Source organism: Pseudopipra pipra, chromosome 5 (assembly GCF_036250125.1).
Source record: "Pseudopipra pipra isolate bDixPip1 chromosome 5, bDixPip1.hap1, whole genome shotgun sequence".
In the NCBI taxonomy this organism is placed as follows: domain Eukaryota; kingdom Metazoa; phylum Chordata; class Aves; order Passeriformes; family Pipridae; genus Pseudopipra; species Pseudopipra pipra.
The window spans coordinates 17,303,773-17,320,191 of record NC_087553.1 but is presented as its reverse complement, the minus strand read 5'-3'; the positions used below and the strand labels follow the sequence as shown (position 1 = coordinate 17,320,191).

At 39.6% G+C, this 16,419-nt stretch overlaps 1 protein-coding gene across 8 annotated transcripts in view; it reads left to right on the top strand.

Annotated features, from left to right (window-relative positions):
- DGKI (diacylglycerol kinase iota) overlaps window positions 1-16,419 on the top strand; it is a 215,115-nt gene that overhangs the window by 164,322 nt on the left and 34,374 nt on the right. For all 8 annotated transcript variants that reach the window (XM_064654708.1, XM_064654704.1, XM_064654700.1 and 5 more), the window contains one exon: window positions 11,633-11,658. In XM_064654708.1, coding sequence (XP_064510778.1) covers window positions 11,633-11,658 — 26 coding nt within the window. The remainder of the gene's footprint in view (window positions 1-11,632; window positions 11,659-16,419) is intronic.

Genomic DNA, 16,419 nt, shown 5'->3' with positions numbered 1-16,419 from the left:
CAGCTGCAGATGCAGAATATATACAAATTTGTCAAAAGATCTGTCATGTACCTGGAATTAAAACTTTTACCTGGACAAAAATTAATTCACAAGTTAGTTTTGAGCCTCTCCCACATTTCACCTAATCCATGTCCACCTCCCCCAAATAGTGTCTCTAGTTCTGGTGACGTTCATCCCTGTCATGACTGGAAGATGGGACTCCTAGAAGATGTGTTACTAATTAGTAAACACAACTCAACTGCAGAAGAAAGGCAGAGTTGGGAGAGGAAGACAATGTTAAAATGACAGAGGATGGAGAGGAATGTTCATACCAAAATACCTTTGCAAAGATTGGCCTGCATGAGGTATGCTTGTGGTTTATCCTGAATGAAGTAAACATGAGAACAGATGTCCTCAGCTCAGGATTCAGGAGGCTTTGCATTACTTGAGTCATGTTGGTACCATCTCAGGTGTGGTGCCAGGCAGGCAAAGATCCTGGCATTTTGCTCTTTTTTCTGAAGGCACAAAAGCAGGACTAGGGAAAGTGTTGCCACTACAGTCCCTGTTTGGTCAGGGGATGAGTCATGGCCCTATGGTGATTGCACCCACCAGACCTGAGGGACCTCTGAAAACAGTGAGAATCAGATTGTTCTGGAAACTATTCAACACAAATTTTCAGCAACTTCTGGTGCCACCCTTAAGTAATTGAATACAGGCAAAGCCTTGTTTAATCACCTTTTCCTCTGTTTAAATTAGTAGAATTTTTATGTCACTACTGCCAAAGTCTGGCCTTATGTAGAGAGAATTGGAGTGCAGAAAATTCATGGGTTTCACTTATTAAAATTTTTGCAACAGTCACTATTATTTGGTACTTGTACATCATCCTGACAACCCCTATCCTAGTAATACTGAGCTTTAAGACTCTGACTTTTGCTTCTGCTCTTGTTAACCATAATTGGGAAAGGAAGAAATAAGAATTTGGTTCAGCTTTGCACGTCTGTGGCCTTATTTTGTATATGTTAATGCAATGCAAAGGGTGTTGTTCTCTTCAAGAATGAAGTCTTCAGCCTTTGGTGTTGAGGTGCCTAATTACTAAGGGGTTTTAATAACAGTAGGCACATCTGATGAGGTGGTTTATGTATCTGCCCCTTCAGTATGTGATGGAAATTGAGTACATCCTGTACTGTATCCTGGAAGATGTTTTTATTCTCCTTGGTACTTATAACCAATTAATTTTATTATTCAGCATTTAGCTCCCCAGAGTGGATTGGGTGGGATTTTGGCTTCCTCTTTTCCTACCCACCTGCCCTTGAGCCTTCAGCATGAGGGCTCTTAATGACTTTTGTGGCATCACAACACCTGAGGCACAGCTGAGGAAATTCACCCTGATGGCAAATTATTTTGGCAGACAGTGACATGCAAAACACTCTCACACACCATGAGACTACAAATTTGTTTCTTTAGAGAGATCTTACCTCTAGACTGACATTCTACTTTCCAAAAGGGGAATGCAAGCAATCCAGCTCTCCTCTTCCCCTTGGAGCAACTTCAAGCAACAGAACACACATGTACTTGACAAAGGAACCATCTTACTTGGATGTGAAAAACTCAACTATCACCTAGCTTGAAAATGTTTTCTGAATAGTTCCAATAGATAAAGGGGTGGCAACGAGTTTTCCACATGGAATGTAAGGGTTTTTTTATAATTTGGGGTGCATTTAAGGGATAAAAATTTATGTTGACAGAGTACAGATAGCTGGGTGCCTTGGTTTTCCTTAAGTGCTTTACCGTAACAGGGATATATCTGCTTTCTACTCTCTAGCTGATAGCCAAGACTGAAGCAATAGAGTCTCTTTTCTCTTTTTTTGTTACAACTCTGTCCTTTTCTGCCATTGGCTTCCATCCTTGCTTGCTTACTTTAGCCCTTGGTTTGCAAAGAAGGATCTTCACTGAGAAGTAAAACAGCTTTACAGCAAAGAAGACAGGAATACATTAAGAGGGTAACTTCCTGTAATCTTGTTTTCTTGTCTGGATAAAAGAAAATGACATTTGATAGTTTGATCTTTAGGGCCTACTACTTTCCTGCAAGCATTGGACATGTGCTAACTGTGCGTGGCAGGAGAAGGGTAGGCAGAGTGGATCTGATGATGCCACTGTGGAATGGGAATATCCCTCTCTCCAACTTTATGGAGTGGAAAGAGCAGACCTATGGTCCCCAGTGACATTAAGGCACTGGAAGAGGGGCTGGATGGATTTACTGGGGTGATAAAGGATGACTGACAGAATGAAAGTATGTATTCTTCTGGGCATACTTTAAGCACTGTTATAAATATAAGGTGGATATTCTCCAACATGGCAGACTTACAGTCCAAAAAAATTTGGAAGAGTACCTTGTGGTTTTAGATAATATGTATATCTGTATTTCTGTGTACTTGTTACTTATTTGTAAGAGTTGAAGTAAGAAAAAAACCGAACAACAAAATCCAAACCCCAAACATCCCAGTCCTAGTTTTCTGAACATCGCACAGGAATAGCAAGCCTGTGTCCATGTGCTCTGTCCCTGCCATAAGGAGCTGCCATCTGCTCAGAGAGGAGAGTGGTTCTTAATGTGTTCTCACTCAGTACCAAGCTGTCTTATCAAAGCCAAAACTAGTGAGCTTCAGAGCCCTGGTACGAAATACAGTCCTGTACATATGTTATACACACATTGGACTACATAGTGTGTTCAAGCTTTCACACTTGGACATCTCTTAATATGCATTCAGATTGCATTTTTTAATACCTTGTTCATATTCCTAAGTTCTGTTTTAACAGGCTTGCAAAGAGACTATTCTCTTTGCAATGTAGTTTGGAAAAATAAGTGCTCTAAACTATCACGCAGAAGTACTACTTTGCCTCAGTTAACAGTGTCAAACTCAAAAAAGTCAAAGCTTTGCTAATTTTCTCAAATTCTTCAGATATCTTCATGCTTGTGTTTCATCTGTGGCTGAAAACTGGGAAGTGTCAAAAATACCATGCAACAAAAAGCAAAAGACAAAGGATAATTACATGAAAATAGGTCACCTTTTGAGGTTTGCAATTTAGTTTTTTAAACTTGCAAATTTTAGAGTATTTGGGTGAGACTGGGAACAATATTCTGACATGAACCTTCACCTGACTCATGGAACGAAAAGTGAGATTTTGCACTGGGGCTACTTGAAAAATTCACTTGTGAGCTGGTTTTGCTTTGTGAAAATGTGCATGGAAGACGTTTATGTCTTCTGGAAAACATTGCTTGAAACATAAAGTATCCATGAACATGGGTTGAGTTTAGTGTTCTTGGATTGGGGAGAGATTCTCTGGTTCACTTGGGAGCTGCTGAGGGAATGTGTTTCCCAGGTTGTGTGTCCTGGCATGGCTGCTCTACAGGGAGCTGCCCTTGCTCTTCCATGTCTGGGACGAGTGTCCTAGTCCCTTGGCTGCAGGCTTATATGTCAGGGTGTAGAAGGTAGAGTGTCCTCTTAAGATGCCCACCAAAGGACTTCTTGGGTGAGAGGAGAAACTTCTGCAAGCTTAAAAGCATTCCAGTTGTCCTTGCTTGTCTGCTGCTCCTCTGCTCTAGGAAAGGAGCACTAAAACCCACAGCTTTGTCTCCGTAGCTGAGACAGAGAGAGTGTTTAGCAGTGCTGGCACAGAGGTGTGTGCAAGGGAGGGAAATACATGAGGAGTGGGACCATAACACATAGCCCTGCTGAGGTTCCTGGCAGTGTTGATGCCCATGGGCAAGCAGAGACAGATGGACCTGGCTAAATTATGCCAAGAGCTGAAATCAGAGAGACAGAGGTGGCTTGGAGCCAGTGTAACCCTGACTCCTAGATTCCTGTTTCTGTGCCAGGCATCTAAAAGTGCAGCACAAAACCGTATCTGAAACTCCCATTAGAAGTTTTATTCTCCATAAATTAGTCTATAGAAGGAGTGTAAATGGCTTAACAGTTCTGCTCTGCCTAGGACATGGTGTGTTATGCATATTTATTAAGGTTTTTTTTAATTTTGGGGTCTTTTTTTTTTTAAAGATGGCAAGAAAGTGAGGATTTCTTAGTGCTTAGAACTTTGTGAAAATCAGGCCACTTATTTTTGGACATAGTTGCAAGAATTTGTTTCTGAGAGATTCTTGTGTTTCAGGAACTAAATGCTATTTATGAAAAAGTGACTGGTTTGCATTGCTGCAACAAACAGACCATTTAAAGTAGCTTTTAGATTGTTAGAAACCCAAAGAGGCCCAAAATTATTTGGGTAGTACCTCAGGATACCAAGCAGCTGATGTGCTTCACCTCCATCTAAGCCTGAGGGCCAAGTGGAGGTACGTCTTGTGAACCAGATTATATCTGATGTGCTTGCATTGTGGCTGTCATGGTGTTGTGGTTAGAAAAATAATTTCTTTCTCTGGGTTAAATAAAAAACAAAAGTCATAGCAAAATGACCTCTGTGTTAATCTTTTCCTGGAAAAAGTAAAAGTCCACTGATTCTTTGCTGAGGAAAGAGGCCAGATGTTTTGTTACCTAATTGCACCTAATACATATTTTTTATTTTCATGCAGAATGCCATGGAAGTGCATAAACCTAGCCCCTTTAGTTTGTGCTCTAGGTATTCTTAATAATGATCTCTGTTAAACAACATCCAGTCCCTTGACAGCCAGTTTGTTGTTTCACCAAAGCATTACATGGTGTGGCTAGATCTTGCTTTCTTTTAGGGTTAGAGCCACATCAGCTACTGCTTTTCCTTTACCTTTGGCACCTAAACTCATCAAGATGTTGTCGGGTAGGTCAGGGAGGATTTTGAAGATTTAATTCAAATCTGGAAATGGAAGAATAGCATTTCAAAGAAGTTGGGATTAGGCCCTCTTATGTTCTGCATTCTGCTGAGATACTTTGGTTTCATGTGATGATGAGAGAAAGAAAGGCCGAGTATTTAAAACCAGAAACCGAAACAAAACCCAAAACCAAACAAACTAATCACCCTAGAGTGATCATGCTGCTCCTCTGGACATGCCTTCTTTTTCAAGTAAATAACAAGCCAGCTTTCTCAATTATCTTATTCAAGATGAATGTGATAGAACATTTCTCTACCTCTCTTTCTTTTCCTTTTTTTCTCCTTTTTTTTTTTTTTTCATTTTGAATTAACCTTAAGCATGTTTGGGTTTGTATCTGATTTTGCAACAAAACTTTATTCCCTTGTTAAAAAGCAATTCCCAAACAACTCCTCTGGGTGTCAGTACAACTTCAGGTATAGCTGTATTGTGGTGTTCCAAACCTTCATTAAAGCATTCCACAGTGGACAGAGAAATGGTAAGAGATAAAAAGTTAGATAGTAATGAGAAAAGACGTGACAACAAAAGGGACACAGACATGCCTTAGACCCAGCAAGGAATACATCTGAGCTGCCCTGGTTTCCCTAAGAAGCACTGAGTTATATTCCATGTGTTGGACTGTTTGTGAACAGCCTGAGTGCAGGTAGACACTGAGGCTGCCCAAGGAAGTCACAGAGAGGCTAGAAAGAATATGGATCTTTGCCTTTAGCAGAATTAGAAAAAAGTAGGCTCTCCAGAGTGTTGTTATAGGTTACAGGATATGTCCAAACAGACTTCTGCAAAATAATAAATAACTTGAACAGAATTTCTTAGATTCAGGGAGCATAGCTGGTCAGCATTTTCCCATGTGTGTGAGACAGTATGGTTATTGTCCATGAGAAATATTTGAGAAGAAAGAATGACAGGAAAAGTGGAATAGTAAAAATAGAAAGCTTTGCAGAGAGACTCGAAGAACTGCAAAAAATTTGGGTTGGGAAGGACGCCTGAAGGTCATCTAGTACGAATCCTCATTCAAAACAGATCCAGCTAGTTGAAGTTGTTCAGAACCTTGTCCAGATGAATTTTGAATATCTGCAAAACTGGAGATTCAATAATCTCTCTGCACAACCTCTTCCTCCGTTTGATCATCCACATGGTAAATTTTTTTTCCCTAACACCCAATCTGAATTTCCCATATTGCTTCTCCATTTCTTTCTTGTCTTCTTTATACCTTCCCATTAAGTAGTTGAGGGCAGCAATTAGATTTTCCTTAAACTTTCTCTTCTTACTGAATGAACCCAGCTCCCTCAGCCTCTCCTCATATGTCTCTCCTCACATGCCCTCACCATCTCTGCAGCCCTTTTTGGAACTCAGTCCAGTTTGCCAATGTCTGTCTTGTTCTGAAGTCTCACAAGCACTGAGTAGAGGGTCAAAAATCACTTCCATCTGCCTTATGGCTGTGCTTTTGCAATTCCAGCTCAGTGTGTCACTGGCCTTTGCTGACACAGGAAACTCTGCTGATGTACGTTCAACTTGTACTCTGCTAACATTACGCATCCTTTTCTGAAAAGCTGTTTTTAGCTGTTAGACCTCCCAACCTGTCTTATTGCATGAGTTTTTTCCTCCTGAGGTGCAGGGCTTTGCATTTGCACTTCATGAATTTGCTAGCTTGCTGTATTTCTCCAGCCTGTGATGGTCACGCTGAGTTCGGAACGTATAGGGTCAAAGTGTGAGGAAGGTCCCAGTAATTCTTAGGCTTTTCTTTTTCTTCGAGTGCCATGGCAGTAAATGGTCATGCCCAAACTGAACATGATCTGGTCAGGGACCAGGAAAACAAGCAGTTCTGCCTTTCTACCAGTAAAATATAATACACTGTCTGCAGCTGGGTCTGCAGGAGACTCATAATCCCAGAGGCATTGATACAGATAGCTGAATGAGAGGGTTTCCTCAACTTTATTTTAAAAATACTTAATGCGCTAAAAATTTTCTTCATTTGCAATCAGAGAATATGTGAATAAATACCAAGAGGAATGCCACTTTTGATTCTGAGGAGATGTACATGTAAAATGAGAAGGAATGGGTTTAATCTGACAGCTCTTCCTCTCTCCTCATCATAGACAGCTGTTGTCAGACTGAATTAGAAAGTTTGCAGAAATACATTGCTTAAGCAGGAAAAAAGGGGAATGTTCATAAAACCCTGCAGAATCTGCACACAGATTGTTATTTGGTCCTTAAATATTAAATGACTGGTTTTAAATAGGCCTGGTGCAGATGGGTTTTGCCACAGGTTTATTGATTAAAATAGCTGCTTTACATCAGCTCTAAGTTTGTTTCTCCAGAGGCTTTTGTCTTCATAAATAATGTACTTATTTGCTGAAATTTTGTTAGAATTCATCTGCTGAAGACTGGCTGTGTATTTCTAGGTTGCTAAGCCTCAGTTGACCAGGCTCAAAATTGTGACGGTCCCTGCACTTACCTTCTTAGAAATGAACATTTCCTCTCCTACCCATCTAGTGCTGATCAAATCTAGTGCTTGCACATTAGAGAGTGCACTTGGAAACAGCTCTGATTGTGTTTGGCTGTTTGGGAAAGGCTTGTATACAGAAGGCTGCCTTGGCTATACTGAGGATTAGATTTTTCCAGCAATTCATCCAAATGCTGTAAGAGCGAGTGGAAAAATGTCAGTGAGCGTTGGATTGGACCATTAATTTTGAAGCCTGTTTTAGATGGGCAGGTCTCATGCCTTCAGTGTTTTAAGACTTCCAGTTTGCTGGATGTGTCTAGTGTGTGTATGATTAGGGTCTTTTTACGCTATTATTATAGCTTTTTTATGCCTTTCTAAATAAGTGTACCTCGTTTTCTAGGAGATGCTTGTGCATTTTGTGTTATGTTCCAAGAGTGTTTCTTTGCTTGTATAGGGGATGGTGGAACAGATAATGCACACCTTCCCCTTGCAGACTAAGGCTTGCAAGTTCTGTTATCCCTCTAACTAGAGTTTGCCACTCTGCAACAGGAGAACACTACTGCAGGACCCATAAGAAAGGAGGCCTATGACAGCATGGAAAGCAAACATTAGTGTTAACATGCTTTTCTTCCTCCTCCCTTCCCTATCATAGAAATATTTGTCTTTGCTTTAACTATCCGCTACTACAATAGCTGTTCATTAAACCAGAGCAAGAGGAAGGTCAGATTAATGCCTTTGATGAAAATATGTGAAATTAGGCTTCCCTGTCTCATTTGCGCATGAGAAAATATCATTGTTGGTAGAAGAGCTAATTGAATTTCATGCATCTGGAAATGTAGCCAGTCACAGACAATCTGGCCTGTCTTTACTCTTGGGGAGATGGTAAGCCTTTCTTTCTACAAGTTAATTTTACACCAAGACAAAACCAGAAAAAACTAACAGTTGATACCAAGAACAGGATATTGCAGGGCCTGAACTTTTGCCTGAATAATTTTGTTTTGTTTAACCAAATGAAAATCTCTTCAAGATGTCATTTGGCAAAGTGTTTTGACCCAGGTGAGATCACAGATCTTGACAGTATATTAGTTTTTCCTGAAGTATCTCTGACTTGCCTCTTATTTTTTTAAGACCTGGAAGTCGTGAGAATGATAACTTGCTTCTTTATGACAGTAAAACACACAGCTAGAATCTAGGAGGGTAGCTGACAGGCACTAGATAGATGGTTACTCTGTGGATGTTAGCAGCTGAGAATCTCCCTTCTTGGGACACCTGTCTGGTGACCAGTGCTGCCACAGTATATCGCTAACACTTCTTACAGACCTGAGAGAAAGATGTGTGACCGGAAATATGAGCATCCACTGGATTTTTTTTCCTGTCAGGAAAGCCCCCTGTGACTGTGGAGTGAGTGTATGTGGTTTAGAGCAGGTCATTACACTTCGTTTCTTTCCTCCCTTAGAGCCTGTCATGAGCATGGGGTAGACTAGTCAATGCATAAAATGCCCAACACTATTAGTATGAACTTTTCAGCAGTCTCACTTCCTTCCACTATGGCTATGAGCGAGTCCCCATAGTGTAGTTAGGCCAATATTTGAGCAGTTAGGAAAGCCTCCCCCATGTTAAATTGTATGACCTGGAACTGTAGGAGGATGTTGAAAGTCTTCCCCACTCTTTGCCAAAATACTTCATGCATGTAGTGGAACAAAGAAAGCCTAGTTTATTGGGGTTGAACTTCTGGTGTCTCCAGTGGTGGAAGCTCTCGTTGAGGCTTTTCCTGGGGTTGAGATATTCAAAACCTCTCTTTGTGGCTTTGCCGCTACATCAGAAAGTTTGAGCTTATGCTAATGTGTTTCCTTGTGAAAGCAGATATTGACTCTCTGGCCCCTCTGTTAACAATGGATAACACGAGCCAACAAGCTCAGAGTTTATTAGGGTGAGACAGGGAGGTGCATATGTACATATCAAGAGGCTGTGGTTTTATAAACCTTATTTTCTCAGGATGCCAGGCTACAGGGTTCCAAAATATGCTTGATGAATCCTTTCAGCTGAAACCACTGATAGTAGCATCAGTAATAGTGTTAGATATCTTCCTGTTCAAACATTGTGTTCAAGGCATACAACTAAGCAGCATCGCAGTAATATATTAAAAAATATATAACAATTTTAGGCACACTAAATATGGATAAATATGTTTTTCTTCCTTCCTTTCAATCAATGTTTTAATTGAAAAGGCAGTGGTGTTTTAATACCGTCTTTCATGTTGTTGATGCTTTAAGGAACTAATGACACCTGTTTTACCAAGCATAAAGAGCCAAATTATAGGATAATGTGTACTGGTTATTTTATTGTTTCAAATAAAGATCTGAAAGGTGATGAAAGTGTGCAATTAAGAAACAAAACAAAGGAATAAATTCTGCTGATGCTGTGGGATACTGCATTAGCAATGGGTGGAGAGTTAGGATACATTAGCTAAGGAATCTGGCATGACTCCTGCATGTAAAAATATTTTTAAGTGCCTAAAAATTTCCATCACTTGTTATGACCCATTCTGCACTGTTTAACCTTGTAGGAAACACTGTGTGTTGAGTTTTGATCTTCAGAAGGGCTGCTGCTAGAGGTTGTGGACGAAGGTCTGTAACTAACTGGTCAAAGCAGTGGGACACTCCTAGTTATGTGTGCTAAATCCTCCAGTTACCTGCATTTCTGCTGTACTTCCACAGACACGGCTGAAGTGCAAAGGCAGAGCTGCCCTGGTTGGCAGCAGAGCAGGATGCATGCCTAGGATGTTCAGTAGCAATCAGAGACTTTAATGGCTGTAGAGGACTAATTAATTCTGATCCATACAGACACATTGGCTTCTTGTGCAGTCAGAATCTCAATTAGGCAATCAAATTTTTTCCTTTCACAGTGACCATTGCTCCAGCTGTGCTGTAACTCTTTCCTCTCTGTATTTGCAAATCTTTCTCTTTTTTAAAGCAAAGAAAATGGTATACTTTGTCAGGAAAGTTTCCTTTTTTTCTTTCCATTTGTTCTGTTTGCATCTATCTAGATATTTGCGTATCTGCTTCTAATGTTCTATGATCCCTCAACCTTCTTTTTCAGACCCTTGTTCTGAAATGAGATCATGACTCCTTCCTCAGCTTCTTTATTCCTCCAACCCAGGGTTTCTAACCCTTCTTTTCCCCCCTCCAACCCTCAGCCCCTGCTGAGTCAGTCAAATATACATGTGCTCTTTTCCCTTTTGTTCCTTCTTTTCCCTTCACCCCTCTGCGGCTGCTTTTTTTATGTCAGCTTTGATCTGTTTGTTGGCAACACTAACATTTTTAAATCCTTTGTAATTTGTTATTTTTGTACATTGTTGTAAAATTAAATATCTTGGAAAGGAAACATGGCTTGCCCCATTCACTGCAGGAACAAACTCATTGTTACCTGGATGGAAAGGCTATGTATGTAACTGAATCTGTGCTGGGGAAGTGCTGAGGCAATGGTCCAGTCCACTGCATGCTATCAATCTGGTTTAAGTAATGAAGGTATATCCCATAATCATCCATACAGTTAGGCCCAGTTTTGCTAAGCCAGGCTACTGCAGCAAAAGGGAAAATGAAGGGTCAGTACTTAAGCCTCTTTATGTTCCTTTGTTGTGGGTGGTGACCAAAACCATGAGAAGCGTGATCCTTAGTGATGAGAACTGTGACACAAATCCCTGGAATTCAGTGAGGTTCTTCAGTTTGTCAGCAGGGGCACTGAGAGGTCCCTCATGTTTTAAAACCCTTCACTCTCTTGAAGTATTATCAGAGGGTTTATCCACCAATTAGGGTATCCTATAACTTGTGTTGCTGCTGGTATGTTTCTGTACCTACATCTGTTCGAGACCTTTTTTCTTATTTTTTTTATCTGTTCTGTTGCTTTTGTGAAGATGACATTAACTGTTATTAATTATGACTAGTGTTTTATGCAAGCCACTACACTGACTTATGGCAAAAAAAAAAAAAAAGCCACCGTAATGACTGTGAGTTCCTGCTGAGATGTAATTTCCTTGACCACCCTTAGTTGAGAGGTTTTCTTCTGGCAGTGACAGTAGTAAATGAGTTTTTTGCCAAGTATCTACAGACACTCTTGGCATCAATCCTCAGGGACATGACTCCATATGGTCACTCTGGCCTGCAGAACCTGCTGCTAGATTAGGTCTCTGTCCTTTTCAGCTCTGTTTTTTTTTTTTTTTGCCAGATGCCTTTCAATCCTCTCTTATAAGAAATAAAGAATAAAAACTTCTAATTAGTCCATATCCCATTCCCCACACTGAGACTGAACTTTATTTGTGGCCTTTTTTTACCAAAGATTGACTGGATTTTGTTGTTTTGTTCCAGGTCACCAGTTTCTTCAGAAGATCAAGGTAAGATCTGTTTTATTGATACTAATGGTGTATTAAAAATGAGACCAAAGAATAGCTAGTAAGCTATATTTTAACACCCTCATGGTGGAGAAAAATGACTTTGTAAAAATGAAACTTTGATCTTGATCGAACTTTGCTCACCCCTAGACATTAAGTGCTTGATCATTTAGTTGATTTAGTTGGGACTGACAGAAGTTAAGCCAGTGTTATTTGTGAAATCAGTCTTACTTAATCAAATGGAACAATTGCAAGCATTTACAATTTATTCACCCAACTGTACAGGGCTTTACCTATGGAAAATGATGTGTGGGCTTAAAGTAAAATGTATGTTTTTTGTAAAGATAAGTGCCTCTTTTATAACTCTTACAGGATGACATCTTTGTAGCTGAAAGGAGAGTCTATTATGCTTTAAAGTCTTGAACACACATTATCTTGTGTTACCAGTAAAGTGAGTTTGGTAGGAGAGTATGGAATTTAGCACAGCTAGGAGCTTCTACATGTAAAAATCTTATGGCTTAAAGTAGCAAGTGTCGCAGGTTATGGTAATATGCTTGCACAGGAGGAGACTGAAGGATCTGATCTTTACCTATGGACTGAAGAGGGAGTTTGAGGTAATTAACTGGTTAATAATTTGACCAACTTAGGTTCTTAGAGCTAGGTGCTATAAATATCCCTCTACAGTACATTAAAGTGTGGTTGCATTGGTACTGAAATCAAGACACATACTGTAAGGGGGGTGGTAATTGCATTGGCAGAGTTGCATAAGGAAGGGAGGGGGAAAAAAAAAGGAGACTGACTGCAAGGAGAAAGTTCATCATGTAAATCTGAACTGGGAATACTATTTTGGGCCTAAAAAGAAATAAATATCTATTTTCTTCTGGCATTCAATTTGTATGCAGTCATACAGTCCGCAAGTTTTCTAGCCAATGTAATAAGTATTATTCAAGAAAGGTCCAGATGGGAATAGTAAGGACTGTTGCAAATGGAGATGTAAGGAAGTCTGAGCCTGGAAGCATGTCACTGAACTATGTTAACTTGGAATGTGGAGTGACTAGTTAAGTATCAACCTAAATTAGCCTTGGCTCCAGCCAAGAGCTTTTTAGTCCAGTATAGTGGCTGTCAAACATATTGTCATTAATAAATTCTCTTTCATCTCCTTGACAAGTTCTTTTTTAGTAAAGAAAGATACAAAGAAAGCCATAAAAATGGACAAACATGTAAACCCAAAGATACATATAGCCCATCTATTCCATTCCTAGTGTCTGACAGAAATGGATCACCTGACAACTAAGAATATGAGACTGGCAGAAGTATACAGGTTTAATTTCCTGGTGTAACCTATTAGCTTCCTATGATTTGCAGCTCATTGATTTTGTGAAGCAGATGGAGTTTTCCTGTTTAATAGTTCATCTGCTTTTTACCATGACCGTAGTACAGGAGACTTGTGAGAAGTTAACAACATACCTCATGTCTCCGACCCTCAGAGGAAAGTTGAAATCATTATGGTCTAATATACTATTTCAGGACCTGGATTCAAGTTGCATTTCAGTGCATAAGCTTGTTAGTGATATGCTGCTCTTGCTTTTTCATTTCCCTTGAATTTATTCTATTGCTTCATTTTTATCTATTAATGGAGCAACAGACAGTGTATATATATCTCTTTGTGAATCTTTAAAGTTTAGTATTTTCTGCTGCCGTAATGCTTTCCTTTTTTCCACTGTTTTTATGCTATTCTAGTTTTTTCACAAAACCTTCCTGTTTGCCATCTACCATCTGCTGCCAGGGTCTGGCTTTTCAGGTTTGACCAACATCTCTGAGTAGCCTCTTCCTTCTCTTTTTGACTTTTCTCTCATAAGAAACCTCCTCTTAAATGTAGAGTGAAAGACATATGTTCCCTTGACTAATTAGTGATACTGCTAGTTATTAGATGTTTTGTGACCATGGAGTGTCTAACTAGACTTGTCATCCATGTGTAGGAGCTTCTCTCAAACACAAAAGATTTCCCATGTCCCATTGACTTTTCAGATAGAGAGGTGCAATGCTTGAATTTTCTTCACTGTGCCACATACAGACCATGTGTTAGTATTGAGCACAGTATTAGAAGGAAAATGTGATAAAAGGGCTGTAGCATAAGGTTTTTAGAACCTAGATGCTTCTCAGTCCACTGAGACTGCATGTGTGGAACATCTCAAATTAGTCTTAAATTTCAAATCTCTTACCTAAACAAAAAAGAGAGGGTCCACGAGAGAGCCGAAAACTTATCTCTGAATTGCCTGTCTTTTATAGTGTTTATGCAGATGTCTCCTGGTATATTGTTCTTGGAGTATGTATCCTGGAATCAATTTTGAGACTTCTATTTTCATTAATAATCAGTGCTCAACTGTGGGCCTATTCAATGTGTTAAAGACTTATGTAGTTTTATAAGGCAGTAATGCTTTGGGGTACACAATGGTTCAAGATCCAACCGTAGAATAACGTACCTTCACTGGTATCACTCTGTCCTGTGTTACAGCTCCTCTTCTTACTATGGGACACCATTCTAATGCTGATTTTCTGATGACGTGATATTGATAATTTCTGAGAAAAGGCCCTTTCTCTGTTTCTTGGATCTAGTTCTAACCTTCCACTTGGTTCCTGATCCTTGTTTTGTCTGCTTTAATAGTCAGTCCTCTTTTTTTCTTCTACTATTTCTCCGTGTTTTTTTCTTCTTTCCATCATGTTTGTCTTTCTTTGTTAAATATCTCTTTCCCATTGACCATGATGTTGCATTCTGCATAGATTCTTGCATTGTGCTCCTCCATTTGGTTTCTGAATGTCCTGAATCACCTCCAGTGTGGACTGCTTGCTTCAAGTACTAGTTGCAAACAGTAGCTGTAGCATCTATAGTATACTAACAGACTTGCTACCAGAATTAGCATCTAATGTGAATGGCACTTCCATTAATCCCTGACGGGACAATGCATTGTGCTGTCTTGAAAAGTGGATGAGGATAAAGCACCATCTGTCTGAGACTGGGCATCTATTGAACAATTGTAACAGCACACAATGCTCCTTGTGGTGGACACGTGTTAAAGGCACCCTTATCAGTTACAAAGCAGAGCCATTTTAATTGGCACAGAAAGGGAAACAGTACTGCTAGAAAATGCCAAACTTCAAAAGAAAAAATCCCCAAAACCTCTTAGAGATTTTAAAAGTTTTGTGTCTTTGTTCTTGGTACAGGTAGTTAGGAAATAGATAAGTAAAGAGTGAAATCTATCATCTTATTTCCTTTTTTTTTTTTTAATTAAAAAAACCCCAACCAACCAAACAAAACACAAAAGGAGCAGACAAAACCCCTAACCCTCAAATTCTCTAACTGATTGACAAAATGATACAAGCCAAGTAAATACCAAAGCAGAGTAGTTTAGACAGGGGATTGGAGGGATGGCTCTGAAGAATGACATGGAGGAGGAACCTGTTAGGTCACAGAGGCCTTGGTGCAGTTACATGCCCTGCAGCCCTGGAAGACAATGGTCTTCTTTGGGTGTTGGGATTAGCTGAGAACTCAACAATGGGCAAGTGTCAGGGCCACAGAAGACCTCATGGTGGATGCCATGAGGGAGGGCCATGCAAGTGATCTGTTAGTTAATGCTACCACCTGCTGTATTTTCACTATATAAAAATCCTTGCCATATGCTCAGGAGGTCTGAAACTGTTGGAGGTTATTTCATCCATTGTTTCTAGAGCAGGTATGGTACTGTGAGGGGAATGCAGACTTTTAATGCATTGCCTGGCTAATGCACAGTCGTTGTCTGATTATTGTTAGGTGAATTGTTGAGAGTTTACCAAACCCTTCCTTCATCCTGCACCTTTCAGTGCTGCACTGTACATTACATGTACACTACACTGTGCCCTGCCTGCTCCTCTTCACAACCACCCTGCAGAAATTTGCCTAAAAATTTTCCACTGCTAATGTATTAAATAACAATATATTTTACGTTATCTTTGGCCTAACTTTATCTGGCCAGATTTGCCTTATCTCTGCTAATCTGTGTGATTGATTGAGTTGGCTCTTCTTCATCATGATGTAAGCAATTGAGGGAAACAGTCTTAAAAAGAGTACAGTGAGTTCCATTTCCATTTCAATTATTCTGAAAAAAATACCAGCAAGCTCTTGAGTGTTGCTATTAATGGTGTAGGGACATTGGCATGCTATTCATCTAATGGCAACTTGGAGCTGATGCTGCTCAGTACTTGTTTGTCTAACTTCAAACAGAAGAACCTTGCCTTTGATGGAATTACTCAGTTTTAAGTAGCTATACTAATGCACCTCAAGTAGCAGTCAACCAGAGCTTAATCCTTATGCATCTGAGTTGCATTCTAATCTGGAGACTAGAGGTTTCAAATATTTATGTCACTGCTCTCTTTCTCTTTTCTCTATGAACCCATGACACTGGGCTTTTTGCCTTGTTTGCTTTCAGCAGACATGTATTTTTTTTATGTTTTTTTTTCTGCATCAGCATAATTTCTGTGATTAAACTCAGGGTTTCTGTTTTGTTTTTTTGTTTGGTTGTTTTTTTGTTTGTTTGGTCTTTTGTTTTTGTTTTTGTTTTTTTTTCTGGTGCAATAGATTCAAAAATCATGAAGATAGGATACAAATAAGAAATTAAAACAAGGGGTGAATATATTCAATGGAGAAATTTTGGAGAGAGTTAGTTATTACAAAATAATAATATTATTCAAGAGATTAAGGTAAGGGACAGGTTTTCTGCTTGAAAAGAC